The 27,921-nt window shown below is 49.1% G+C and overlaps 2 protein-coding genes and 2 long non-coding RNA genes across 4 annotated transcripts in view; 2 read left to right on the top strand and 2 right to left on the bottom strand.

Moving 5' to 3' along the window:
• TOP3B (DNA topoisomerase III beta) overlaps positions 1 to 21,709 on the bottom strand; it is an 83,653-nt gene extending 61,944 nt beyond the window's left edge. The window contains exon 1 of the mRNA XM_040576904.1: positions 20,831 to 21,709. The gene's annotated coding sequence lies outside the window, so the exon portion shown is untranslated. The remainder of the gene's footprint in view (positions 1 to 20,830) is intronic.
• LOC121079517 lies at positions 430 to 21,695 on the top strand. The gene is made up of 3 exons (XR_005825050.1): positions 430 to 501; positions 17,852 to 18,079; positions 19,171 to 21,695. It is a non-coding gene; the product is annotated as an uncharacterized LOC121079517 (long non-coding RNA).
• Positions 21,710 to 21,923: 214 nt separating the features above from the next.
• On the bottom strand, positions 21,924 to 25,862 carry SDF2L1 (stromal cell derived factor 2 like 1). Its single transcript, XM_040576905.1, has 3 exons — positions 25,635 to 25,862; positions 24,514 to 24,710; positions 21,924 to 22,604 (listed from the first exon to the last, which is right to left on the bottom strand). The coding sequence occupies exons 1-3, from the start codon at positions 25,804 to 25,806 to the stop codon at positions 22,326 to 22,328; spliced, it is 648 nt and encodes a 215-aa protein (XP_040432839.1). The 5' UTR covers positions 25,807 to 25,862; the 3' UTR covers positions 21,924 to 22,325.
• A 222-nt stretch (positions 25,863 to 26,084) lies between these two features.
• LOC121079729 lies at positions 26,085 to 27,113 on the top strand. Its single transcript, XR_005825155.1, has 3 exons — positions 26,085 to 26,337; positions 26,438 to 26,549; positions 26,714 to 27,113. It is a non-coding gene; the product is annotated as an uncharacterized LOC121079729 (long non-coding RNA).
• The last annotated feature ends 808 nt before the right edge of the window (positions 27,114 to 27,921 follow it).

The following is a 27,921-nucleotide window of genomic DNA, read 5'->3' as shown; positions in this document are numbered from 1 at the left end:
TCTCGGGCAGAGCAGAGAAACACCGACCACACCTCTCAGATAAGGGACCGCTGGGGCTCGGGTTTGTTCCCCCAACACCAGCAGCACCGAACAAAAGAGAGAAAGAGGGAGAAAATAATATTTGCTCAGGTCCCCCCTCTGCTCGCCTTTGATTTATCTGTTTACAACCGGGACCCCCTCAGTTGAAACAAAAAAATCAATGAAAATGTAGTTGGAGAAAAGGCGGGCAAACTACTGAAAAAAAAAAATTTGTGAATGGAAGAATGTGTTTGTGCATTCATTGTTAAAATAAAGAGCAGCCCGTGACGTCGGCCGCGGCGGGCCAATGGGCGGCGGGCTAATATTTTTAAATATCCTCCCCGGCGGCCAATGGGCGAGGCGGTGGCAGAGACTAGCGCAGGGTTTGGCCAATGGCGGGGCGGTATGCTAATGAGGACTTGGTCAGGCAGGAGCTGAATGTCAACTAGTCAAAGATGGAGGCCGGAGCGGGGAGGCCATGAGGTTCGTACCGGAGGGCTTTGCCCCGAGCGCCGGCGCTCGGGGAGCGGCGCCCGAGCCCGTCCGGCGCGGGGCCGGGGGCCTGGGGGGGATCGGGGGAGGACCCGGGGGGTCCTGGGGGGCAGCGCGGGGCCGGTCCCGTCCCGTCCCGTCCCCGCTTCTGCGCCTCTTTTGGGAAGTTTCGCCTCCCCGCCCCGCGGAGCCCGGCTCGCCGCAGCCGGGGGGCTCCGGGGCTCCGCCGTAGCCTCCCCGGGGGTCGCAGCCTGGGGGGACGGGGAGGAAACGGCGGGAGAGGGAGGGCCCTGGAGGGGAGCGGGGGGCCGGCGGGGAGCGGCCCCGCTGCTGCCGTGCCCGTGGGGGCCCCGCGGGGCTCGGGGCAGCGGCGGGGGCGGCCCCCCCGGGCGGGGAGCGGGGCGAGGCGGGGGCACCGCGGCATCCCGGAGCCCCGCTCTCCCGGAGCGCTTTCCCCGTGGGGCGGGCGAGCCCGTCCTGCCCTCCTTCTCTGTCTCCATCCGTCCTTGCCTCCATCCATCCCTGCCTCCTTCCCTCCGGAACGGCTCCGGCGGCGAAGTTGCTGCCGGTGCCCCGGCGGGGGCCGCGGAAGGCGGCGGCGGGGCGGGGGAGCGGCGGGGGCGGCCGGGGGCCCGGTGCGGAGGGGAGAGGCGGGGATGCGCGGGAGGCGGCTGCGGGCGGGCTCGGCTGAAAACGCTCTGGCTAGGGGCGAGCCGGCTGCGCCTCTTCTTTCCCTTTTCCTCCCCCTCCCCTCGGTCCCTTCACCTATGCAAAAAGCTTCGGAGAAACCGAGCGCGGTCCCGCGCCTCGCGCTCCGTTCGCCGCAGCCGAGCCGGCCCCGCGGCGAGCTTTGTGCGGCTCGGCTCGGCTCGGCACGGCTCGGTTAGCGCTGCTCCCGGCAGAGCCACGCTGCTCTCCCTGCACACAAGGCGTAGCTCTCTTTTCCCTAAGAGGTCCCGATCTCCCCCCCACTGCTCTTTTTGTGTCTCTTAAAACCCCCAAAGAGCGAGGCACTAAGTCACATGCTATCTCCAGCAGTATTTATATTGGCTTAATATTTAAATCTCGTAAAAGTAATGCTTTGCTTAAATAGTCCAGAGTTTTTGCAATAAACCAGGGTGCGCAGCCCAAAGTGTTTCTTTGGCATTCTTGCACTTTGCCCCAATTCCACTCCGTTTCCCTCCAGTGTGTGGTCTTCGAGTTGTGTAAGGAAGGCTCGTACCCTCGAACACAAACTGGGGCTCGGGAATTTAAAAAAAAAAAAAAAAACTTCCCGAAGTTTAAAGCACATTCTTTCTTCTGGCTCTCTCTCTCTTTCTCTCTCTCTCTTTTCTTCCCCCACCCCCTTCTCTCTTTCTTTCCTCTTTTAAACATCTCCAAACTAGCCTAGGTTTCTGGGTTAGGGAGAAATTCTTGTCCAAAAAAAAGGAGAAAAAAATAAAATTAAATCAGCAAATAACAACGATACAGTTTAAGATTCTAATTGGTTGGGACACTTCCAAATCAACTGGCTTTTTGTTAATACTACTCTATAAATTTGACAACCAGAATTCATTTAGTGCATTTTCTCACTCAGCCCAAACTCCCCCAGACTCGAATCAGTTTAATTCATTGTAGGATTTGGTACGATTCTTACTCGTCTGTACAGTTTATGGAAAATTGTTTTCAAGTTTGGATTTCTTTGCCTAGAATTTCTTTGCATTGTTTGAAGCTTGAAATCAAAGTATTTTGTAATTTCTCCAGTGATTCTTATTTAACAAGTAGTTATGTTTTCCAGCTTTAAGTTTGAAATTGTTTAAAGAAACAAATGGTAAACAGTTTGAAACCTAAAAACTAACAAGTTGACTTTTAAATGTTACTTATTGCTAAAATTATTTGGAATGCCTGATTTGTAATGATTAACTGATGTTTTCTCCTTACTACCCCTATACTCTTTCTGAAAAAAAGAAAGAAAAGAATTCAATTTCACGATGCAAACAGATGACTTTTAAAGGTCTCTCCCCTCCTGGCTGGCAGTTGTTTTGAAAGCTTGTTTAGATGCTTGCAAAAAATAGCAAAACTTCCTCAGCACTTAAAAATAAATAGAAGCAATTTAAACTACTAGCAGGCATGTATATAATAAATACCAAATATTTTAGCAGATGATTCAGATGAAAGCAATAGAAAGAATATGAACTTCTCCTGCATTGTGTCTTTGGGATAATGTTTAATCTAATTCATTACACACCTACTTTTGTAACGTGCTGGGTCCTGAAATGCAAGGAGGACAATCCAATTCTGGTCTTTGCTTTCACATGCTCTAATGCAGTACATTTATCATGGAAAAAAAAAGTCCCTAAAACAACCTTTTCTAAATTCTTGCTGAAGTTAATTTTAAGATGCAGTTGTGAAATATTAAAATCTGACTTTAAAGAATAACATTGAATCAATGTGGTTGTCGAAGAAACTCCTTTTTTTTGAATGTAACAAATCTGTTTTAGAGTAAATCATGCACAGAAGGCCATCACTTGGAGAAGTTTCTAACTGATTTATCACTTATATTGGAAAGTCTCTGAAGTATGCTGTTGTCCAGAGCCCTTTTTCTGTTGTACTACTGGCAATTATGATGAGCAGTGCAATATTAAAAGGGCATTGGCTGGCAGAAACATGACCCCCTTTAGCAGCCCACCCTCTTCAGAGTGGGCAAACAACCCTAAAATAGATGCCTCCTCCAGTGTATTTATGCACGTGTGTGAAATAAGGTTTTATACATGTGGGAGTGGTTTTAAATAAGGAGAGAGATCTTGGGTTATAGATTTTATTTGTCCTTATATATGAAAGGGCTGGAATAGTTTAAACACATCCCATTTAAAACAAGCTCTAAACATTTCTGGGAGCTCTCAAGGCATCACGTTACCTGCTTTGTTTACCAATATCCCGTGAGTAATTCATTATTAAATTTCTACACACTTCCATGCAATATCTACAATGAAATTTTATAGTGATTTCTTCATAGTTTTTCCCCCTTAGAAACTCTTCCCTGTATGTTTAAGGTGGTCTCTACCGATGTCTGCAGGGATTTAATGCTGTTGATTTGATTCTATGAATCTGTTGTGTTTATGCTGTGATTTTTGAGTGGTGACACAGAGATACGCTTGAGATTGAAGCACAGACACTACGTATTTTTGTATACAAGTCCCATCATTTCTGTAACGTTTTCCTCCACAGCAAATCAAAGCACTGTGTAGTTATATCAGTCTATATGTACACACATGCACATCAGGCTTTTTGGTCTGTACTGGTCAACCACTAGAAAACACACAGCACAATTAAGAAAACTTCTGAAGGCACAGGAAGGGGCTGCCACTTTCTGTGATTTATTTAAATCGTGTAGTTCAGATTCATTGACTGACCAATTTAGTTTTTATGGAAACACATAAGTTTGGGAATGCTGAATTAAGCCCCTTGTTCTTTTTTATTCTCCATTACTATAGCAAAATATTTGATTGTATAAAACCTTCATAACGTACCGTGCCTAGATATACTGGGCATGTAGCAAAAGCCTGAATGGTTTGTTTAACAAGCCATACTAACAGTGCTCTTTCTCTCTCTCTCTCTCTCTCTCTCTCTTTCTTTCTCTCTCCCTCTCATTTTTTAACTAACTTTTTGTTGTTTTTTTTTTTTTTACCTTGTCTAATTACGATTGCAAATAAACTTTGTCATGCAGAGTTTTATTGGGGCTAAACATAAAAACGTTATTGTGGTTAACGCTGTAATGTAACAGTCCCTTACAAAAGGATGCAGGGCAGCTGTGCAGAACGTGACAGTGGCTGCTGGTATCGCTGGCTCTGACAATGTTGCACTACTGTCTGCACAAATAAAGCAGTGCAATAATATTGTCAAAGCATTTGGTTCCAGTCCTAATACATCCTTATGATCAGTTACTGTTGCACACCCATCCCCTGACATTATGGGATTCTGTAGTTATTTAATGCATTTTAGCAGGCAACCATCCCCCTACTCTGATTTCTCCTCTCCGCCCTGCCACAAAGGCTCGAGCGAGCGTTAAGATGTCAAGATCGTGTAGAAATTGCCTAAAAAATCCCTGCCCTCATGTTTGTTTGTTTATTTTGTGTTTAGTTTGAGTGGTCTGTATGGAAATTCCTTGGGTTTTGTTCCCCATTTTGACTGCTTCAGTGTACAAAATGGATTGCCCTTTCTGCCACTAGCGTGGGTTTGTGTGTCCAAGTTGTAAAATAAAACGCTGGCCTATTCACATTTTAAAGCCCTCTTGTCCTCCTTTAGAGCAATCACCACCTTTAAAAATAACCTGACCAAGTCTGAATATTTTCTTGCTTCTGCTTTAAAAATTAGTCTTAGGAACCTCAGGATGTTGTTATTGTGTATAGAATTCAGTGACTTTAATGTATACACGTGTATTCACAGGCAATTTAATTTTTGCTTTCTATTGATGTATTTTCCAAGTTCCATCGTATTTCACTTTTAGAGGAATTACTGTTAAGACTAAAGCAATATTGATACCTTCATTTTCATTAAACAAAAAAAAAAGAATAGAAGGCGCGTAAATAATAATCAATAGATTTTGAAAGACAATCTTTCTCTGCAGTTCTCAATAGCAAGCGTGGAGCGGGTCTGAGAGACGCAGGGATGATGCAGGCCTAGGAACCGTAATATTGCATTCAGAATTGATCTTTAAATAACAATCTGTTGGTGACTGTCACTCGTGGTGTGGTTGGAGGCAGATGTGGTATTTTCACTTGCAGCTGCTAAGAAAGGGGTTTAGAGGGCTGGGGGATGGGACCTTTCTCTCTCTCTCTCTTTTTTTTTTTTTTCCTGAAGCCTTGAGCTGTTACCTTGGGAGCAAAGGGTGGGGGTGGGGAGAGCCGTCATATTGGAAATCAAATCTAGGTAAAGGAGCATTTTCAGATTGCATTGTGTACCCCAGGCCAGGGTATGCTAGCGAGCGAGCCATGGGGAAGCAGAAAATGGAGGACCACATCCTGGGGCGGGGGGGGATCCCATTTTAGAGGGACAAGGGGAAGCTAAACCTCAATAACACCCTCCATTCCTCAATGAACAAGCAAGCAAACAAAAGGCACCTTTTCGGTCCCCGGTGGGGTGAGGAGCTGAAGCCTGCCTCCCTTTCACACCCCGAGGAGAAGGCTAAGCCTCCGAAGCAGAGGCTCGGGGCCGGTGGCGGCTGCGGTGCAGTGCCCAAGCCTCAGAGGAGGTAACCCGAGCCTGCATGGCTCCCTCTCTCTGGAGCTTTTCTTTTCCTCCATCTCTGCGCGTTGCAGCCTGGTTGCCATTTTTGCGTGTGTTAAGGAACAGGGAGGCCTGGTTAGCTGAGGCGCCTTCCCCTCCTAATTTCTGTTTAATTAAAAAGTAGGAGAGAGCGAGATCTGCAAAGACCCTGCTGGTGGGGGGGGGACATCATTCCCCCACCATCACCAGGAGCAGAAGAGTGACCAGAGGGGATGCACGAGGGGCCCTTCGCTGCCTCCCTCCGAGGAGGCCGGGAGGGAGGAGCGGTGCCCGGCCAGAGGCACCCTGCTGCGGGCAGCATGGAGCCCACCGGGCAGTGGGAGCAAGTGGCAGCAACGGCCTCGGTGGGGCTGAGGCCGGGCTGTAAGATGGCCTCTCCGAGGCACGAGCCCGCCTTGTTTGGCGGCGCAAAGGTCCTGGGGGGAATGCATGCGGAGCTGTTTGTCGGTGGAAAGTTCTGTCCTTACAAATCAGATGGTAGCGCCACTTGGAAACCTCCCCTGGGCAGTGGGGATTCGAGGCGTGTGATGCAGGGGAAGGCCTGGGTGGTGACAAGGACTGTGTCCCACTCGCCAAGGGCCAGGGGCCACCATCCGAGGCCTGCTCGTGGCCATTGGAGCCACTGCGGGCCCTCCACCGAGCTCAGGCTGCCAAAGGCAGCCCTGGGGGCGCGGGGGGTGAGGACTGGGGTCCCCTGCAGATCTGGGCCTGGGATGGAGGTTACACATTCCAAGCCCTTCCTTCCCCACTCGCTCTCTTTCTTTTTTTTTTTTTTTTTTAACCCTGCCTGGCTGAGGAATGTAACAGCACAAAAAAAAAAAAGCACTGGAGGAAAGCAAAAAAAAAAAAAATGCGGGGGGATTCGGAAGCAAAGGCCCCTTCAGGAGTCTGTATTTGTGCAAGGGAAACCATTTGCATGTGTGTGGAGATGCCAGAGTTTGTCTCCAGTTGGGTCGGAGGGGGAGGGCGCGGGAGGAATGCGGGGAATCAGGTCGGGCTGCGGGGGGAAGGGCTCCGGCAGAGCCTCCATCCTGTTGTTGCATAAACTTGTTAAAAGAACCCCTCCTCTGTGGAGGCAGCACACATAGGGTATTAGTGTGGTGGAGGAGGCCAGACCTGCGCCCTGGCTACACAACCAATTGGAGCGGAAAGTGAAATCAGATGGTTTAAGTTTTCAGAGGGATTTTTTTTTTTTTTTTCAGGGGGACTTTTTGAGTCATTGCATTTAGTGCTCGAGCCCTGTTAAGGTCGCTCCCGCTCTCGCTGCTGTTGGGTGGTGCGGAGACCGGGGGGAGGCCAGGAGGTGCCCGCTCCCCTCCTGCGGCACCCCGGGGCCCAGCCGCAGAGCCGGGGCCTTGGGGGGATCACAGCCCTGGGCGAAGCGGTGAGGGCAGCTCGGGCTGCCCCGGGCTGTGTGGGGCTCCCGATGGGGTGGCAGGCTCCAAGGTCAGCCCCACACACACGTCTCCACCAGTTGAGGCTACTGCCGAGATGCCCCGCTTGCCCCGCTGTACGCACAGGACCAGGAGCGGGCCCGGCCCTCCCCAGGTGATAGGATTTAGCCCTATTTTGCTCCTGAGTTCAGTACCACAAGTCTTTTTTTTTTTTTCCATCAGACAGCAGAGCACTGGTAAACACCACGCAGAAAAGCCGTATTGTGGGGTTACAAAGTCTAGGCTGTTTAAGGAGCTCTGTCATTCCTTTTAATGGAGCTCACTGACGCAGATCTGGCTTCTGCCAGCCGAGGAAATGTTGCTGCTGAGAAAAGGGTTATTGAAACCCACAAACTAAATATTATAAGCAAGAATCAAACGGCGGGACATTCTGGTGTGTTATCCCTCCTGATTGCAGGCGGAGGGAGGGGGGACGTATTGATAAGTGGCTGTGGGTGACAGAGGCCCCCAGCCTGGTGGGTGAAACGGGCTCGGGAAGGCAGTGTTTGCGGGGAGGGCTGCCAGCATGGCCTCTCCAGGCTCACACCTGGACAGGTTGACTCTTGCATGGAAGCAAGAATCTCCTTTTTCTCTGGACGGATTTGTAGTAACTTGCAAGATAGACTTAAGGAGCCAGGACTGGAATGCTAAGAATTTTCTCTTTCAAAAAAAAAAAAAAAAAAAGGAGAGAGAGAATTAAAAAGGCAACACTTCCCAGTTTTAAAACAATGATAAAATTACTAAAGAGGTTGGAAAACTCTAAATCAACCCTCAGCCTACAGCTGTTTCCAAAGTGTTTGCTCTGACCTTTGGTAATAGTGTCAATTTTGCTGCAGAAAATATATTGTGGACTATATAATGTATTTAATTGCAAAGATGGCTTTTAAATGGTCTCCTTTCCCCAGGCTAGCGAAATGGCTGTGACCAGGGAAACGAGGCTGGACTGAAGCTTTGTTGTCCTGCCACGTTTTGTGAGGTTGCAACCAAGATGAACGTTTAAAAAACACTCTTGCCTGAAGTGGCACCTTTAACCACAAGGGAAAACAAACAAACAAACAGCAATGAAGGGAAGGGGAAATGGCTCCCTAAACTAAACCAAGGAGGATGAGGTTTGATCTCACATGGAGCAGGAGGCCTCTGAGCTCCAGAGAGGCTGCTCACTACTTTATATTTACCCCCCAAGCTTCATCATTGGGATACTTCAGTCTCACCGACGCTTTCTGCTAACGTCAGAAAAGGGGGGCTTAAACATACAGCAATGACTCCACTACTGTTAGAGATTCCCCCCCAACACTGCCAAAAAAAAAAAAAAGCTTTGATTATTGAGCAACATGTAAAGCATTATTTCCATACTAGTCTGGGTGACATTTCCATTTAGTTTCTATAACAGTGATTAAAGGCGAGAGAGGTTTCTAAACATATCTAGAGATGCTGAGCCTCCTGGAGTATAAATAGCATGCATTTCATAATCTCGTGTTTAAACGTTTATTTTAAAATAACCCCCATATACATTCCAGAGAAGTCTCCCTGCTATAGGACGTAGATTGACCCTGGCTTTGCACATATTGTTTGCAAACTGGGGAAATACTATTGGGTATTTGAAGCCGCCTTTATTTTTCCTGTCTTGTTAAAAAAGAAAAAAAGGTGTGGGGGGGCGGGGGAAGTGTGGGGAGTCCTGTGCCAGTGCACCACTTGGAGATAAGGAAATTCTTGAGACACATCTAGGCTCTTAGTGCAGATCCAGAAACATAAAGGCATAGTATTTTAATTACCTTTGCTTGGACTTTAACTCGTGGCTGACGTCTCTAATTACATCCCTTACTCCTTCCTGCCAGTTGTAGCTTCTGCAACTACTGAAATTCTTAAGTTGTGTAGAAATTGTCAAGTCGTGCTTTCCCCCCACCACTACTGATGCACTAGCAACATCACTCGATGTGTGAATTGTACGTTTCAACTGTACACTCACCAGTGGGCTTGTCTTTGGGCCACTGGAGAAGTTAAATTGTGTGTGTTCAGCATAAGTCTTGTTTGAAATAACATCGAGGCTGAAGAGTGGAAAACACATGGTAAACATAAGCAAAATAGAGACTGGACGGGAGTAGATGGAAAGGTAAGGCAGAGCCTAGCTGCATCTTTTTTTGTTCTCAGTCCAACTGGATGTCTAGGTTGTAGGGATTGCTGAGAAGCAGAGTGGCAGGGTTAAACATGAGGTTTTGCCAAGGTAACAAGAACACCAAAGTTTGATAAAAACTCATTCTGAGCTGCTTACAGCAATCTCTGTGAACATGGCCTTTTAATTAGTGTGAGCAAAGGTTAATACAAATAAATAATATGGAAGAAAGATTCCTGTTTGCTTCCAACAAGCATCACAAAGGATGGGGATAGGGAGGGATTGGGGCAGACTGGAGATTTTGTTTATCAGTCCATTAGAAAAACAAACAATTAATGGAGCTTCCCCAGTTCTCTTTTCTTTGGCATGTCCTTGGTTTTCAGCTGCTTTGGGCAAGTCAGGCAACATCAAAGGGGATGCAGGGCTGCCTCACACCAGCATGCCAAACGCCAGGGATCTCTAATGGCAAAGACCAGATCAATGTGGTATGCATAAATTAGCCAGGAATCCATGAATTAGGGGATTGTCTCTCCATTACACTCCTATTTAATCCACTGGAAAGCAGGCTGAGGAAGGAGAAGCTTAAAGTGTCAAAATCATGAGCTGGTTTGGGATGGCCTGGGAATGAAGTTTCCTTCACCTTCCTCTGGACTCTCAAGTGTCCCTACATGACAAAAGCACTGGGGCAGGTTTACTGGGAGCCGAATTGCAGAGGAAGAGCCTTGCTGGCAAAGCAGCCCCAAAGCTAGAGGTGCCTCAGCCCCTCCCTGGGATTCCTTTCTGTGGCCGCTGGTGCGCTCAGCCCCAGCTGAAGATCGTGCCTTCCAGCCTAGGACAGAAAAAGTGCCAGGGAGGGGGCAGGAGGAGAAAAAGCTAAACAAAACTAGCTAGGGCACAGCACGCGTGCGTCTCCAAAGAGTGTCTAATCTGTGCGCGTTAACGTGAAGTCAGCGCTGGAGAGCCAGCCCTGGAGATCCTGTTTCGCTTTCTAATTTTTGGTGTACTTAATCCCGTGATTTCCAATGAAGGGAGGGATATTTTAAAACACTGGGCTCTCCAAGTAGGACAGCCCTGGAAAGGAAGTTCTCCGAGGGCTTGATGCCTATTACTAAGAGGTTCAAAATACAACTATCAATTAACCAAATAAATAGTGCTTCACAGCCTCTAACAGCTCAGACAGCTAATTGACTGAGTTTATTAATAAAGGAGAAATTTACACGCAAGAAGAAGGTGAGAACTGAGGACAGAGGTACAGAAACCTGGGTAAAATCCACACTGGTGTTACGTACGTCCTGGGAGGAAGGGACAGTGTCCCTGCACCGATTCTGCAGGGCCAGAGGTTTACTGCTCCTGCACCCCAGCCTCCCGGGAGCATAGGGTGCTGCAATCCACAGGGCAGTGCGCTGCTTTCTAACTTTTTACCCCTTCCCCATTTGCAGGCATGGAATGAAGCTCCCTCCAGTCACCTGCCGCAAGACACATTGTCCAGCTTCCTAACCTTAAGGATGAGACCCTATCAATATTGCCTCTGCTTTTGTGCTCAGGGTAGTAGTGCAATATTGCTTATAGGGTCTTTTCTTTTGGGGGTATTCTTCACGGAGAGAAGACAGCCACAGCAGGAAAAACTAATCCTATGTGCCCATCGAGTTAAGGGGAAAGTTGTGAAATACCGAGCCTTGTTAGATAGGCAAGTAATGGTGCGGAGACGTTACTTGTGACAAATAATCGTGCTATTGTGGTGACTCAGGTTGTGAGTAATGGGCGTATTTTCGATGCTATCGCACAGGATTCAAAATAGCCTTGTGTTTAAAAAGCTCAAGCGGTGACTGAAACTGGAGAAACCCATCGTGTCTCCATTTTAAATAGCACGAGTCCCGAGAGGTTTGAAGGGTGCCTATTTTACATCACGATGTAAACACCCACCGAGGGATGGGAGGAGATACATAGCCACACTTGCTGTTTCCGCGCCTGATCCCAGCCCGAAAACCAGCGCTGTGCAAAGCAGGGCGCCACACAAAGGGGCCGAGGCTCTGCTCCCGGTGACCTCCCTGCAGCAAAGCTCTCGCCTCTGCCCGGTGAGCACAGCCGGGCCCACGGCTCGCAGCGGGGTCGGGTGGTGGAGTGGGGCTGGGCACGGCCCCCGGCCCTTGCCTAGAGCCGTTCCCGGAGGTACGTGGGAAAGGAGCAAGGGACGGGGACGTTAAATCTCTCCGCTTTGTGAGGGATCAGCTGGGGGCTGACAGCAGCCGGGATGGCCGAGTGGGTGGCCCTGCCTTCCATTTCAGGTGGTCCCCGCAGTCCCTTTCGGGACCTCTGGGGCCCAGGGAAAGGGGTGGTGGGAGGGGACTCTGGGGCCAGAGCGGGGCTCGGCGGAGCAGCCGCTGCCTCTGCGGCGCTTCACAAGCTTCTCCCCGGGCAGCATGGGGCTGCTGCAGCGCAGCTGGGCTCAGGGTGCTGCCGGGGCTGCACTCACTGCTTGGGGCTTCACCCCCTTACACACCCACCCAGCATCGCTCCAGTGGCGGTGGCGGCAGCCAGCTCGGGCAGAAAGCCAGGAAATCCCCCCACACACACCCCTAAGCCCGGGCTCTCCCTCCGTGCCCCCAGCCCAGCAGCCAGGCCAGCACTGGGACCACCGGGCGGGCTGCCCCTCTTTCCCTGTTGCACTACTGTCACGGTCGCAGCGAGCAGTGCAATAATGAAAGGGCGTCAGTGCGCCGGGGAGCAGCAAGAGCCGGGGCCGAGCCGGTGACAGCGAGCAGGGCTGGGCCCCCCACCCAAGAGCTGTCTTACGGGGGGCCGGGGGGAGCTGGGATCATGACCCGCGGCCGTGGGGAGCTGGGTGCAGGGGCAGGGTGAGGTGAGCAGCCCCGCACAAATAAAGTGACTTCCCATGTCCCTGTCGCTGCCTTTTCTTCCTCGGGGGGGTTTCTTGCAGGTCACCGGCCTCCCCAGCGGCAGCGCACAGAGGCAGAGCCCCCGCGACGGGTTTTTGCAGGGCCAGCCAGGCTTGCGCTTTGTGGGGAGAGGCTAAAGGCTCTAATTGGACTGGGGGTCTTCCTGCCCTGTGGAGCCCGAAAAGCAGGCGGGAGGCAAGCCCTTGTGCTGGGCTCGGCGGTGGGGCGGGAGGGGAAGGGGCTGCAGTAAGGGAGAACAGAACGGTGCTCTGCAGCTGGGAAGGCCAGGAAATAGCCCCGTGATTATTAGTGGCCATGGCGAAATGGATCCTTCTATAAAAGAGGGCCGGGGAGGGGTATTTCCTTTAGCAAAGGACCTTTCCACTCTGGCCTTTTGAACCCACGCTTCTCCCTGGCACTGTTTCTGCTTCATCATGACTTTTTGCAGAGGAAGGTGAGTGCAGAAAGCAGACCGGCTCTAGACAAGGGTTGCAATCTAATCCTGATGAAAAGGCTTTTACAGTCTATGCTTCATTTCCTATTTCTTTTGGATTCTCTCTTCCGTCTCTCACGTGCACAAGCAGATATAAAAGCCGAATCCTTCCCTGCAGTCTCTCTCCAAGGGAAAAGTCAGCCCCCTCCCCAGCTTCACCTTCAGGCTGTGCACACACAAAATGGCTGCAGCAGCCTGTGGGTGGGCATGCAGAGCTCAGGAAGCCGCTTTTCTTTTTCCCACCCTGCCTGCCCAGAAAGCCCTTCTGCTTTTATTTTCTGTGGCATTTCGCTCTTGCATAGCTCTGTGCAAATCCAAGGGGGTCTCCTATGTGTAAGCTATGCATGGAATGGGAGCTGGGGAGGGAAACGGCCAGTTTGCATGAGAAGGGGACCTGTCGGGCCCCAGTGTTTATTTTTTTGCTGACCTTCTGGGGATATGGTCAGTGAGAGCTGTGACAGCTGCTGGAAGCGGCAGGGGCTTTGAAGATTGTGAAGGTTGTGACCTCGAGGCCCCTTTCCTCTCTCTGTCCCAGGAGCTGCTGAGTCAATCAGGGAAAAGGGGAGGTGAAATGGGGGCTGCTCTTTAGCCATTTTTCAATCGGTGAATGAAACAGGAAAGGACAAATGCAAGAAGAAAAAAGAGCGATTACTTCCACTTTGGTGCATTACTGAGAAGGGGGGATATCTCTTTGGCAAAAGATTATAACAATAATGGGAAACCACTGTTCTCCTGAGATCCAGCACCTTGAATAAAGGGGTTGACTGGGCAAAGAGCTGATGGCAGATCAATAACGCTAAATTAGGGGTAAAGCCTACAAACTCCTCTTGGTTCAAAGCGAGAGGAAATCCACCTCTCATTTCCACCTGATACCAGCTCTAGATGTAGCGGGGGAACCCGGGTACCACTATCCTCCACCACCTCCTTGACTTCACAGTACCACGTCTTCACCTTTGCTGAGCTCAGCTGAACGCTGTGGCTGTTGTAGAAGCCACTGAGGAGGGCTGCACTGCACATGCCAAAATAAAGGGACAAAGCACATTGTGCTGCATCCCTGGTGTGTGCATGCTTTCAAATAGCATGGGCTTGCTTAGAAATCCACGCTCCGGGCAGCCCACGAGAGGGCTCTCAGCCCCCGAGTCCTCTCTAAGCCCAGAAAGTGGGGTTTAAGCCTTTTTCCCTTTCTGAATAACATGATCCTATGGATCTATCCTTTAAAATAGTAATCAGAACAGCAAACACAGCGCCTGGCTTCAGTTGACCAATACACAACAGAGGCAAAGAAGGCAAACAGCAGGCTTTTCAGTTAGTTTACACAGGGGGCACTTAAATACTGTATTGGTTACATAATACCATTTGGGGGTTGGGGTTTTACACATTCTTCTACTAAATATATCTGTGAGATTTGTTTTAAAGTGATCAACATAAATCCAGCCACAGCTTTAAGGGGGAAAATTCCTGTGATTAGACTTAATACCACTAGGTAGCTCACGGTATATTTACTGAAAACCAACACACAATAGATTTTGTTCCACCCCCCCCCCCCCCCCCGGAACTGCCGGCCAGCCTTGCACTTTGCTGCGGTGGAGGGTGTTGCTCTCCCTCTAGAAGGGCTGCCATAGACAGCCACTTCCCTGCAGGAAGCACAGGCTGCTGGTTTTAGGGCCATATCCTGCTACTGTTCCACATCCAGCCCTCAGGATTCATCCCAGCACAGGCTGAAGACAGGATATGGTCTGGCAATCTTGACAAACTAAGTGCTAAGCAAGAGGGGGAGGCATATAAAAAAATAAATAAAAAAAATCCGAGAGCCTTCTTGGCTGCAATTGATTAGAAAAGCACAATTCACTGTTAACTCCTCCTGAGAATCCCATTCACATGGGATACCTGAAGGTATATTCCCTTCCTGATAAGCCTTCCAGTAAGCATCCTGTTCCCATCCAAAGGGAGTAGCAGGTGGCCAAACTGCCCCAACTGGAGGCTTGACAATGGCATTAGCTGAAGCCTGGCTCAGTCTGTACACAACTCCTGAGACTCCAGCTAAGCCCTTCCTGGGAACAGCGAGCGTCCCCGGGCAAGGCCCAGATCTAGCAGCCCCGTGTCCTTGCAAGGCACCCTCTGCTCAGAGGCGAACAGATGGGAAGAAGCGTCTCAAAGCAGCACAGCTTTAAAACCGTGCTCTTCTCTTCAGCGTGCTGTCACCAGCAGCTCCGTGGGCAGAGATCTCTGCCATAAGGAGCGAGCAGAATGGCGGGTGGGTGGCTAACTGAGAATGGAAGTTCCTTGGGGGCAACCCCAAACTGTCTTTGTGGTTGTGCAGAACTAGGTACGCTGCCTGCGCTCAGCACCAAACACCAGCTTGGTACAAATCCTGCTTACTCGCTCACCTGGGAGGTGGGTGCACCTGGTCTTGGAAACCTCCTCAGCCACCCAGGGACCAGGTGACAGCGATAAGCTGTTGTGCACAGCACAAACTCGAGCCTAACAGTCTGCAGGGGTGTAATAAGCCAGTTATCTTAAAAGTCACCCTGCTACTACTACACCGAATGGCAGACCTCTACCTCCATCAAAAAGTGATCTGCTGAGAATCAACACCTCTGCCAGGAGCTGCTACTTCTTTACCAGCAGTTTACCCAGTTAAAATCAATAGGGAGTGACGCTTGGTACAAAAACACTGCACTAGAAGACAAACTCTGTTTTGTCCCTCCTCTGTGAATCCCCATCATATTTCAGGATAGGTTTGGGTTGACAACAATCTGGTTTTACACAACCCACCAGCAGTTCTGTTGCTTGATTTTCCCTTTACAGCAGTTACACCTTTAACACAACCTAAATTATTTAAAGAGGAAAAAAAAAAAAAAAGAAAGAAAAAGGCAGACTCTGCCCTGAGAAAAGCAGAAAATGAAAGACTTCCAGACCTGAAGGAAATGGGGATCTCTCAACAGCCCTGGAGAAGCAGGGGAGGCCACCTCATCTGTAAGCTGTTAGAGACACTGAGCACCAGTAAAGAATTCCTCACTGCCAGCCCCCTACACCCTGACACCAAGCAATTCATTTAGGGTATTTATAGCAGCGTTTGAGCAAGTCAGAGGGCAGTTTTGGCATTCCCCTTTTGAATCTCTGGTCAAATTCTCTGATCAAAATCGACCCTTTCTTCCCCTCTTCACACACAGACATCCACCCCACTAACCCTACAGAAAGGTGAACGCTTTAAAAGCAACAAACCGAACCACTACAAACAAGAAACCCCACCAAACCACTACAGACACACAAGCAGCAGGAGCGCTTTTAAATCGGGACATGAGGCAGGTAGGGGTGGAAATCGGGATAATCCCGATCCGGGGAGAAGCGGAGCCGCACCGCTTTCCATTCGTACCCTGTACGAGGGAGCACCGGAGCCCCGTGCAGGTGGGGCGCAGCCAACCCCTCCGGTGCCGCCTGGGGCGGCTGCGGTTCGCGGGGAGCCGCCGGCTCGGTGCGGGGCAAAGCATCCCCGCCGGCTGCCGCCGAGCCCCGCAAACCGATCGCGGGAGGACTGCGGTAAAGGGGCTGCTCTTGTGGCACCCGAAAGGAGCCCGCTGACAGCCGGTCCCGGCGCTGGGTTCCTGCGGCTCTGCCCTCGGGGAAGGCGGCCAAGGCCGGGGAAGGGGCGCTCGGCTCCACCGGCGGCTGGAGCCAACGATCCGGTCCCGGCGGGGAAGGGGCGGTGCGGGGGGAGCTCCGGCCAAAGCCTCTCCTCGAACCGCTTTGGTTAACCCGGGGGCATGCAATAAGATGGGCGGGGGGAAGACAGACCGTTCGCCAAGCGGTGCTGAGAGTAGGCAGTGCCACGCTTCCCGGTATTCCTGCCCAAAACATCCCCGAAACCCACGCACATCCCTCCCTGGCCCTACTCTCTTGAACACTACACCCAGCGGGGCGTATCTGTTTTACCACCGGAGAGAAGAAAATACGTTCTAGCGTCAACGTGCTTTTCTGGCAAGGACGACCTAGAGTGGGCAACTTTCCTATGGAGAAGGGCGCTAAAAAGCAGCCTAGGAAGAGCACAGTCGGTTTGCATCATTATTTTTGTTCCAAAACGCCCTTTAACGCAGTGCCCCGCTCAGCACCAGCCCTCCCAGCGCCGCCGGGCAGCATCCCATCCCGCAGCCCTCGGAAGGTCCGCGGCCGGGGGGGGCCAGAGAAGGGCTGGGGATACGAAGCTCCCCCTGTCCGGCCCCCTCCAGGTCCCTGCCGAGCCCCACCGGGCTTAGAAAGCCTCTCTCCCCGGGGTACGGTAGGAACACTTGTTCTCCACCCCTAAAAGCCGCACGGGGAAACTTCACGCCTCGGGGGGTGGTCGGGTTTTTCTCCGCCCCCCACCGCAGCTCTCCAGGAGCAGGGTGTCCTTTCCACAGCGACCACCGCTTCCAAAGTCACACTCCCCCTTCCCTTTTGGGAGTCATACTCTCCCAGCTGGAAATCCGTACTCTAAGGAGCAAACGTCTCCCCGCCGGCCAGCCCTAGCACACGCCCATTGCCCAGCAGCAGCCCTGCAGGGGCTGATATCCGGTGAATGCAGCTCCCCAGGGGCCGACCCGAGGCACCTTCCCCCCCCCCCCCCCCCCCAAGGGGCTCCCAGCCCGGTTCTGGTTCACCGCTGGGACCTCTAAGCAAGGTCTCAGCTAAATGCAGCAAACAGCCTCCCGTCTCACAGGGAAACCCGCGGCCACGCAGGAGACAGGTAGATTTTAACATTTTACCCCAGAGACTGAAGTCGAAACTCGACTTAGAGGCCCTCTCCGCCCTACCTTTTTTTTTTTTTTTTTTTTTAAATGGGGAGCCAAACGCGGCACACCACAAACGGACGCGTTTTGCTGCGCAGCTTTACGGAAAATTGCCCCCAGCTCGCCAGGAATCACCTCCGCACCCGCACCCAGGGAGGGCAGAGCTAATACATGCAGCAGTATGATTTCTGCAAGAGAGACAGCAGATGGTGCTCCCTCGGGTGCAGTTTCGGGAGGAGCCTCGCCTTCTGCCCTTCCCAGTTTCTGCTCAAGCCGCGCAGGTTTGACGCTGCAGCAGCCGTTTGGCGACAGAGTCACCCGGCAGCCCTGCATAACACGCTGCTGGCACAAACCAAGAATCTGTCCTCTTTGAGCAGGAGGGGAAGATACAAGCGGAGTAGAGCGGCTGCTATACGAACGCCTCACCACTTATGACCCCGAACCCCGTGAGTCTTCCACATCTAAGCCAGTAACCGCGCCAGACCAGTTTGGAACAAGCTGGGAACTGCTGGAAGCTCGCTACCAGGCGCTCCCCCGCAGTGCCAGCAGCCGGACAGGGCTGGAAACCCTCTCTGAAGCCCTCCAGCAGCAGCGGAACCCTTCAGGTGCGACACGAGCGCTGGGGGAGCCTGGCAGCGCCCCCCCGGGGGCTCAGGCCGGCTCTGTCGGGCGGGCAGCTGCGGGGCGGAGGAGGGGAGCCGGGCTTTGCCAGTTGGCGGGGGCCGGGAAGGGGGGGAAGCCTCCTGCCACCCCCCGAGGACGGCTGTAGCGGGGCTGGCTCCAAACGCTACCGCCCGGGCTCGCAGAAGGCTCCCGCTGAAGAGCGGCTTCGCGCTGGGTGCGAGGGAATAGCGGCGGGAGGCTGATGCTGGAAGAACGCTGCCAGGGAGAGGCGCAGAGGGAAGAAAAAAAAAAAAGACGAAAAAAAAAACCAAACCCTATGTCCACCTGGCGAATGAGCCCCGGCTGCCCTGCCGGCGGGCCCCGCACAGGGCCGGGCTGGCTCCAGGAGAGAGCATCGCTGGTGCCGGGAGGCGGGGCTGGCTGGCAGGGGTGCGGTCCGGCTTCAGCTTTTGCTTTCGGAATCTCGGAAAAATGCCGCGGGATTGCTGCATGCACCCAGGGAGCTCTTTTCTCCCCCTTTTAACGACCCCTTCGTGCCTTTCATCCTCCCCTACACCGAAACGGAAACCGGCACCTACTTTTACCATACATCTAACTGCCCTGAACGTCTACCTTAAGCAAACAGACCTCAGCCTTGGCCGCGCTCCACGGATCCCCCGGACAGCCAGAACCGCCCAGAGCATCCCCTGGCAGCCTGCGCTACCCGCACGCTTCCCCCCCACGCCAGCCGGGCACGGCTGAGGGCAGAGTCTCCCGCGGGCAGCGGGGACCACCGGTGCCCCCCCCGGGCCCGGCCGTGCCGGGGGGTGCGAGTTCCGAGCCCCCGCTGCCTTTGCCCGGAGCCGGCCGGCGCGGCGAGCCCGGCACCAGCGGGGCAGCAGCGCTCGCTAGCGGCCGCTCGCGTCCCGCAGCCTCTTGCGGCGCTCGCAAGGCTTTAGGGCTGTAAAAAGGGGTAAGGAGAAAGACCTAGGACCCGCCCGACCCCTTCTTCCCCCCTCAGGGGCAACCGCCCTGCTCGCGTCCACGCCACCCGTTTTTGTGGAGGTAATTTAAAGTGCTGTTTCCCACGCAGGACGGAGCAGTCGCCTCGATTTAGATGTAGAGAACAAACCCTAAGGTGTATAAAGGATCTTATGTGTCTCCGTGGGGCGCCTACAAAGCCGGGAACTAGTGGAAGGCATCGGAGGAAAATAACAGCATGAAATACTGCTGTGTAAGCATCACTGGAACAGGGGGTTGTCATTTTTTTTTTGTCCTTCTTTCGATTAAAAAAAAAGTTGGTTTAACTTAACAAATATAACCAATTAATATTCCCAAACATAATGAAATAAAAATACTGGTTTATCTTTAGCCTTGACATTCAGAAATAAGAATCAACACACAGTAAGTCCCTTCTGGCACTTTAAACAGTTCTCATTCATACTGAGGGAAAAGACAAAGTATGTGGCAAGTGTTTGTATGCTGAGCAGTTAGACAAACCTTTAAAAAAGCTTCAGGAAATAAGAGAGTAAGAGTGTTTGCACTAACACAATTCCCCCCCCACCCCCAAATTAACATGCCTGTGCAACTCTGTGCCATTCCACATCGAATTAGGTACGTTCTATATACACGTTTATGTGAAATAAATGCAGCATTTGTCAGATTTTTCAAAGCAGAGAACTTAAAGCAGATTTCTTTCAGCAAATATTCCCACTGAGAACAATTATAACGATCCCTCTAATGCTTTTCCCCCAAAGCCTTTCTAGCTTGTTAAAGGAAGCGTAACATTGGCACACCTTCTCACAGAGCTCTTGGAATAGTACAACCAGCAACAAATTGCAGAGCACCTACCAGTTGTTTGAAAGCACTACATTCCGCTAGCATCAGAAACCAAAACATGTAGTTTTTACTTAATCTTAGAGTGCACATAGAGCTTTGGAAAGAGGTACTATAAAATTTACATTGCCACAGTAGAAAATAAAAGAGGGAAAAAGGTAAAGAGAAAGAAGCAAAACAGTGTTCCAAACTTTCATATCTATATCTGAGTGTTTCATGTTTTACCCAAAGTCCCAACATCTTTAGGCAGATAAGCCACATGGAAAACAAGCAAAACCAGAACCCAATATAGAAACTGAAGATTCTCTAAGTCTCTAGTCCTCAGCTGTGGAGGATGAACTGAAGAGTTGAATTGTAAGCAGAGTAAATAAAAACACTTGAATGAGATTCTGAAGTCTCAGTAATGCAGTTCAAAGCACAAAATATGACATTAAACAGATACTAATGGAGATCCTCTAAGTCTAGGAGCTACATAAGAAGGAAAGCACATTAGCAGTAGTACAAGCCACCATTTTTTACAGCTACAAACCTCTGCATTTCCTACATTAACTCATGACTTTTATAGTCTGTATTTAGCATGCTTCCAATGATAATAGTTATCTCAGTATTCCAACAGACTTTTCCAAACTAAGAGGTACTTCAGCTTGGGTTGTTTAAGAGTCCGACAGCACAGCTTCTGTAGTGAAAAAAAGCAAAACAAGCAAAACTACCTGGCACACAGACCGAGATGAGCCACAGAGACCTACCCCTTCTCAGCTAAACCAGTATTCCACAAGTGCACCAACAAACACATATTTAACTCTTACTGACAGAGAACTCATTGCCAAATCTATTTTTTTCCTCCTGTAAATGCAATGCCTGCAATCCTTAAATACCAACATTCAACTAAGATTCATAAGAAAACAAAGTAATCTTACCTTATTTGAAGAATAATCAGGTATTGGAGAACAACAGCTACGGAGGATTCTTGTTTTGTAGGATGCGAAGGATCTTCACTAGTATCAAAAACCCTAACTAAAAACTGGAGCTAGACTGTGCAGCACCACTGCGTAAGGCACCAGAGTAAAAAGCATACGTGTGTAGGTACAGTTAAAGTATAAATGAAATTGTGTTGGTGTGTTGCACCTCATCAACACAACGCTCTAACACTACACCACGTGACTGGCAATATAAAAGCAGCAAATCACTTTCCTGCTTCTTTAACTGATTGACTAATTCAGACCATAATTAGCAAACTGTTTACACATGGAAACAAAACCACCTGGATTTTCTGACTTTTCACACTCATTTAGTGAGCTTTCCTGTTTAAAGCTAATAGAGAATGTATGGTACTTTAAATTTTAATCCGTGTTTCCAGCAACACTGCACAACAAATGCTCAAGAATTATTTTTTTTATAAAAATAAAACACAGGAACACAGAAATTCATGCCTTATTCAGTGCAGATTCCTTGCCAGCACTCTATAGCATACCTCTATGAGGAAAATCCAGAACCAAACTATTTTTAAAATTAATTCTTTTTCCTCTTCTTCTGGATTCACACAAAAGAACCCCACATGGGTATAAGTCCCGCTATTTATTCATCTGGATTCTCATACTGATCTTGCAGTGACATGCAAGTACAACATAAATCAAATTCCTTCACATCAGTTTATAAAATTCTAGTAGTAATTGAACAGTAGCTTCCTGCACCAGTTCTTAGAGTAAGACAGTCTTACCATTTGATAATTAGCAGTATCACCATTGCCAGAAAACCCAAACTTCTTGGGAGAAAGGAAACAAAAACTTTTGTCTTCTTATGCCAATATATACAACATTTTCAACTCTTTCATACATATACAGCAGAACTCATGAAAGACATTGGAGGCAATTTTTAGACGGACTGTGATATTTTTATGGAAGGCTGAATAGTTGACTTCAAACCGTTCAAAAGATACCACATTCCAAGGATTATATTCCCTTTCTAGACTTACTCCAACTCCTCAGAAATAACATTCTCCCCACTAACAAGTAGAAGGAAGTTTCCAAATATTTAATTATAATTGAAAAAAAAAATTACAAAATACAAAGTTTTGCAGTATTTGGGACTACAGAAATGTATTACTTTTTTTTCCATTTCCTTTGAATTTGAGAAAAAGTAACAAGCAAAACAAATGATAGTGAAAACTAACAGATGTATGAACTAGTTTCACCAAACAAGCTTGAAAATTTAGAAAGGATTTCTTAAATAAATCTCCGTATCTAAACCCGGCAGATGTCATTCCCCACAGAAGTGCTGCATTCCTAGAGTGAACTAATGCCCTTCGGTAACACAGGAAGTCAGTCACTTAGGCAAGGCAGGACTTAAGAGAGACCAAGGGTTAGCATCTCCGAACATTGGAGTAAACTGAAGCATTTTGGATCCTCTGTCAATTCAGAGCTCATCGTGTTTTGCAGGGTCCATACTGGGTTTGATGAAGACTCCTTCCATTGCTTTCCAATAGTTGTGATGATTGGCGGTGGGCATGCCATGAACTTCCCGTTGGCCTCTAATTGGATGGCCATATTGCTCCCCCGTTATTGAAAGGAACACCTCAGTTCCTACGTGCTTGAAGCGCACTGCATCCTCCCGCTCCCAGTGTGTCCCACTGCATTGCACAATCCATATATCGAGGTCATCACCTTCACCATCATCACCAAAGGCACTTACTTCCTGTTAGAGACACAAACTTCCTGAAGTGAAAATGTAAGCAAACACCGCCAACGTGCACACAGAAATATCAGCCACAAAGCCAGCAGAGTTTAAAGGCAGGGGTGGAGAGGAAAGAAAAAGATGTTCAATTGCTTTGTCAACAGCGGTCAAATCCAGAAGCAGTAACTTTCTCACACCACAATCTGAAGATGCCAACAAACTCCAATGCATAATCTGAGCAAAGAGCCACCAAACCCCAACATATAATACAAATTAAAGAGGACTTGAGCACAGAGATAAGAACAATCCTTCTGACAAAAAATCAAAAGAAACACTAATGCTGATACAAATTTTCTCTGCTAAAACAAGTTTGTAACTATAAATATTTAGCATGACCACTTTCAGAGTTACCAATGCAACAGATTTTTTTCAGCATAATGTGTTTTTAATCACAACATTGCAACAATTTAGCCTAAGTAATTGTATTCCTTTTTTACTTAATGACACCACGATTACAATTGGGTTAATAACTATTTTGGTTTGCACTCTTCAGACAGACAGCTGAATGGCTCTTAAAAAAAAAAAAAATGAAGATAAAGCAAATGAATTCCTGCTAACACAAAAGTTAAAGATCAGATTTCAGTATGCACCCCAAAATATTCCAAGTGTTTGCAGAAACCCGGTAGGTCTTAGCTCTAAACATTTAGGACTCGGCACAGATTTTAATTCTTAAAAATCTGATGACTAGAAGTGAATAACAACTTGAAAGTAGAAGAGAAATAGTTTGTACCTAGCAAGCTAATCTTTTAGGGTCATGTTATTCAAGTTTATGTAGTCCAAACGGTGTTAAAGACAACCTATTAATTGAAAAACAAACTTATTTGTTAAGAATATGAAATTAAAGTTTGTGTTCAGAACCACACCATATTTCAATACAATCACAAGTCATAGTCCTGTCCATCTCTGGGAAGCCATGCAAACTCTCCTTTTGCTTAGAAACTGTGCAAGTATGTAGCAAATACAAAGAAAAAAAAAAATACAGTTGCTGAGTATTTTTACATTAATGACAATGTTAAATTGTTAAATGAATTGTCTAAACTGGCAAATGACAAATGGTGGAAAGTTTTAATCTGTTATTTAATTCTTCTGATACGCTATTTTTCCATCACTTCTTTTGTTTTGATAAATATGTAAACTAGATACTCTAAACAAAACTGTACTTCATTGTTTCAGCCGCCTTCAGACAAATCTATTTCAAAGTCTGGTCTTTCAACTTAGAATCTAATGACCTATCTTCTTGGCCTAAAGGAAAACTAAAATGACTACTAATAACCTATAAATTTGGATATTTTATTTTTTATACAGTGAAAACCACTGTTCTAGAAATTTATAAAATGGCAAATAAATGTGATTATGACAGTGGATTTATTTTTTTTTCTTGGCAAAGTAGACAGATAAATAAGTAGAGAGAAGTAAAACAGGGACAGGGAGGAGACGATTAAGACTACTGGATTGGAACACCAAGGAACTTGGATACAGGACAGCCTAGTGTCCTAATACTAGATTAGCTGTCTGGCTCTACACAGTCTTCATAATGTTCAGGAAGGTGCCCAATCTCCTGTACTGTAAAAGTGTTAAACACTTTAGAAGAGTCTTCCCAGTATCAGTGGTGCAGAATAAAGAAACAAATACAGGTTTGTTAAAACTATTGTGGCAAACCAGTACTGGTAAATATTACACTTAGAATAATGCACTAAAGTTCTTGACAAAGATGCAGAGAAGCATCCACCTGGACTTGCTATATCCAGCGATACTCTGTTTCTGGCAGTACACATGCCTGATTCTACATTTTCTTTGGTTTTGAAGAGAGGCATTGTCAAAATCAGCCATGCACTGTTTACACAAAAGCTTAAGATCTAGAACAACTTACCTGGTTATTGGAGAGTGGTGACGGGAAGTGATGAGTGTGTAAATTTTTTCCCGTGTTCACATGGGTAAGTCGTATTGCTTGCCCACATTTCACTGGTGTTCCACGTTGGCAACTGCCATCACTCTTCCCACGAATCCGCCAGTAACTGTTAGCATCATCTGAAGCTTCAACTCCTGTCACTGACTGTTGCCCACTTCCTGTTGGAATAGAATTATATAGCAAGAGACTTAACCCATTTCTCCAGTTCAGAAAGTCCTGAAAGAACTAGAGAAATCTGCTTTAATGTTTTCATGCCCTCATATTTAAGAAACGCTTAATTCTCACAGTCTGTTTACTGACTGGTGGGAATGCAGGTACCATGTAATGTTTCAGATTGACGCACTTAAACATGATACATGTTAGTACATGCAAATTGTCAGAGCTCACGGTGAAGTTCTGACTCATGACAGGTACTACTCAAACCACCCTTTCTCAGAAATACTAAAAAGTTCTTCAAGTCTCCAGACAAGGCACTCAGCAGCCTCAGCCTTACCAGAACAGGTGTTCCCCCAGAAGGTGCTGCTGAGGACCTAGATGCAGATCAGGGTTCACCTCAAGGACCAGGCAGAGCACATCACCACCCCAGGACCCATGAGGTTCTGCTGCAACGTCTTCCCACACCCAGGCCTCAGCTTCCCCCTCTCCCTGCCAGGCTGCCAGGCCTCCAGCCCGCCCCACAACCCCATCTCCGGGCTGCTGCTCCCTCTGCCCCAGCAACACGCACCTGAGAGACCTCCAGTTTCCCCTTCTCTCCCTGCAACTTCCCCGTCCCCTCAGGACCCCCCCGGCCATCTCATTTCCCCTCAGACCCCCTCCACCATTTCTTTTCCTCTCAGGATCCCCCCCTCCCCACCACTTCCCTGTCCCCTCAGGACCCCCCCCGCCATCTTCCTTCCCCTCAGGACCCTCCCTTCCCAACTCCCTTCCCCTCGGCCCCCCCCCCCAACATCTCCATTCCCCTCAGGACTTCCCCCCCCTTCCCCTCAGCCCGCCACCCCCCCCCCCCCAATCTCCCTTCCCCTCAGCCCCCCCCGCCATTTCGCAGCTCCCTTCCCCTCAGCTCAGCGCCCCCCGCCGCTCACCGGAGCCGTACTTGACCTCGTGCGAGTGCAGCCGCACGCTGTGCCGGGTGTTGAGCAGCTTCAGCACCGAGCCGCAGGTAACAGCGCCCGGCGCCGGCTCCCTGCCGCAGCACGGCCCGCGCAGCAGCGCCAGGAGCAGCAGCGGGAGGAGGAGGCGGCGGCCGCCCCGCATCGCGCCGCAGCCCGCCCGGCCCCGCTGCCCTCAGCGCAGCGCGCTTCCGCACCTCCCTCCCCCTCCGCAGCCGCCTCAGCCAATCGCCTCCCGCCAGCTCCGCGGCCGCCCAATCGCCGCCCGCCCTCCGCTCGGCTTCGGTCTCTCATTGGGCCGCGCCTCGGTGACCTCAAAGCCGGGAGTCCCCCCCAGCACGGAGAGCTCATTGGGCTGAGGGAGAGAGGTGGCCAATCAGAGCGAGCGGCGTGGCGCCTCCCAGGGGAGGACGCGAAGGAGGACTGCGGCGCCGCGAGCGGGCTGCGGGGTGCCCCGGCCGCCGGGCAGCGCTGAGGGGACCGGACCGGGGCGGGGCGGGGCGGGCGCTGGGTGACGGCCCCGGGACCTGTGAGGGGACCGAGCACTCGCTCAGTGCCAGAGCCTGGGAGAAACGAACCGCTGCCTGGGTCTAGTCACTGCTGGGCTAAATGCTGTACAAGGAGCTAACGGTGACTCGTTAGCGTGTGGTGACTTCCTAGGATTTCACCTGCCATGGTTGTCTCTCTGTGAAAGTCTTATAAAATAAAGAGGTTATTAGGAGCTATTCTGTACTAAAGAAAGCTGCACAAGTTAACACGTGTCCCTCATTGCATAGGTTTGGAGGCTGCAGGTTGGCAAAGGACACACAGTCCGTTAGTTTTGCCTCAGGAATTGCTTGTTGTATCGACCCATGTATCTCATCGTGGACAGTCTGGTGTCAGTCTCAGGTAACGCTCCCAAGAATACAACAAATTTATAATTTATCAGGATTTTTACCTTAGCAGCACAGAAATACTTAGGAGGGCACCTGCCTTGGGACTTAACTCCTTGTAACAATCGGATTCTGTGTGAGCAACGTCACAGAACTGCAACATTGCACTTTCTATTACAGGATGATTTAGAAAGCATGTTCGTGTCCCTGGCTAGTGGAAACATCATACGATGCTCAGCTGACTCCTTATCACCTACACTGATCTATGAGGCTTTTTCCTACCCATTTGATACCGCTCCCTTGAATGGTTAGTTTTCTTCATGCTGGCTCTGGCCTGTTTTATGTATCTATATCTACATCTCAGAAGAATCTCTGACTTAAATGTCAGGCCTGCATTAAGCAAACATGACTCCTGAACCTAGTCACATAGGCATACATGTGCACATGAACACACACAGGCCCAGTGTGTTTTTCTGAGGACTAAAAGTTCATTGTCCCAGAAATATTTTTGTTTGCTCACAGAAACAAACAAAAACCCCACAGATTCGATAGTCAAATAACGTATTTCTTTGTCATTCTAAGAAACCTTGTTCTTATAACTAAGACAAGAGCTCACATTTGCTGCTGTTGTTATAAATGGGGCAAAAACAGATGTCCGTAGTTGCCATTTTAGCCGCGGAAAATCAATAATATGGGGCTTTAGCTGGCACCTGTCTATCTTTCTGGGAGGTCACTCAGTCTCAGTGCATTTAGTGCCATTTACATGGTGCTCCCTACAATGCTTTTCAGTTCTACTTTAGAAACATAATTGGGTTAGAACGGTTGCCAACAAAGAACCCCATCAATGCCAAACACCCATGGCAATTAACAGCCACCTCACTGTGACAGAGCCCACTATTGTTTCTAGCAGACTGCTGTAAGCTGCAGGTAAATTTGCTATTGAAATTAAGTGATGGAGTAGGTTGGTAATGGAAACGACAGCTTTTTTTTTTTAATTTATTTATTTTAATAAAATCTCATCATGATTCTTTTTTATGCACGCAAAATAATTCAACAACGCTGCAAAAAGGGAGAATGCAGTATGTAACAAGAATGCCTTCTGCCTTCAGTCACTTAACTCTGCAGTCATTTTGCACATTTGATTTTCAAGGACTGAAAGCACCTACAATTTCCATTCAGGTGTACTTCAAAGTATAATCTGCCCCTCCCTGATAGGCAAGTTTTAGTGCCAGGGCCAAACGCTTTCACTGCACAGGAACAGGAGATCTGTGGCACATGAAAACCGGCTAACTCAAAGGAGCATGTTATAGAAAAGGACTTTCCGTCTTTTTATATTGACCTCTGTTAAACATGCTTTTGGTTTCTATTTATTTTGCATGACAAAAGCA

The sequence above is a fragment of the Cygnus olor genome, chromosome 17 (genome assembly GCF_009769625.2).
Source record: "Cygnus olor isolate bCygOlo1 chromosome 17, bCygOlo1.pri.v2, whole genome shotgun sequence".
Lineage (NCBI taxonomy): Eukaryota > Metazoa > Chordata > Aves > Anseriformes > Anatidae > Cygnus > Cygnus olor.
Note: the sequence above shows the minus strand (reverse complement) of the source record. Positions and strands in the feature narration are given on the sequence as shown.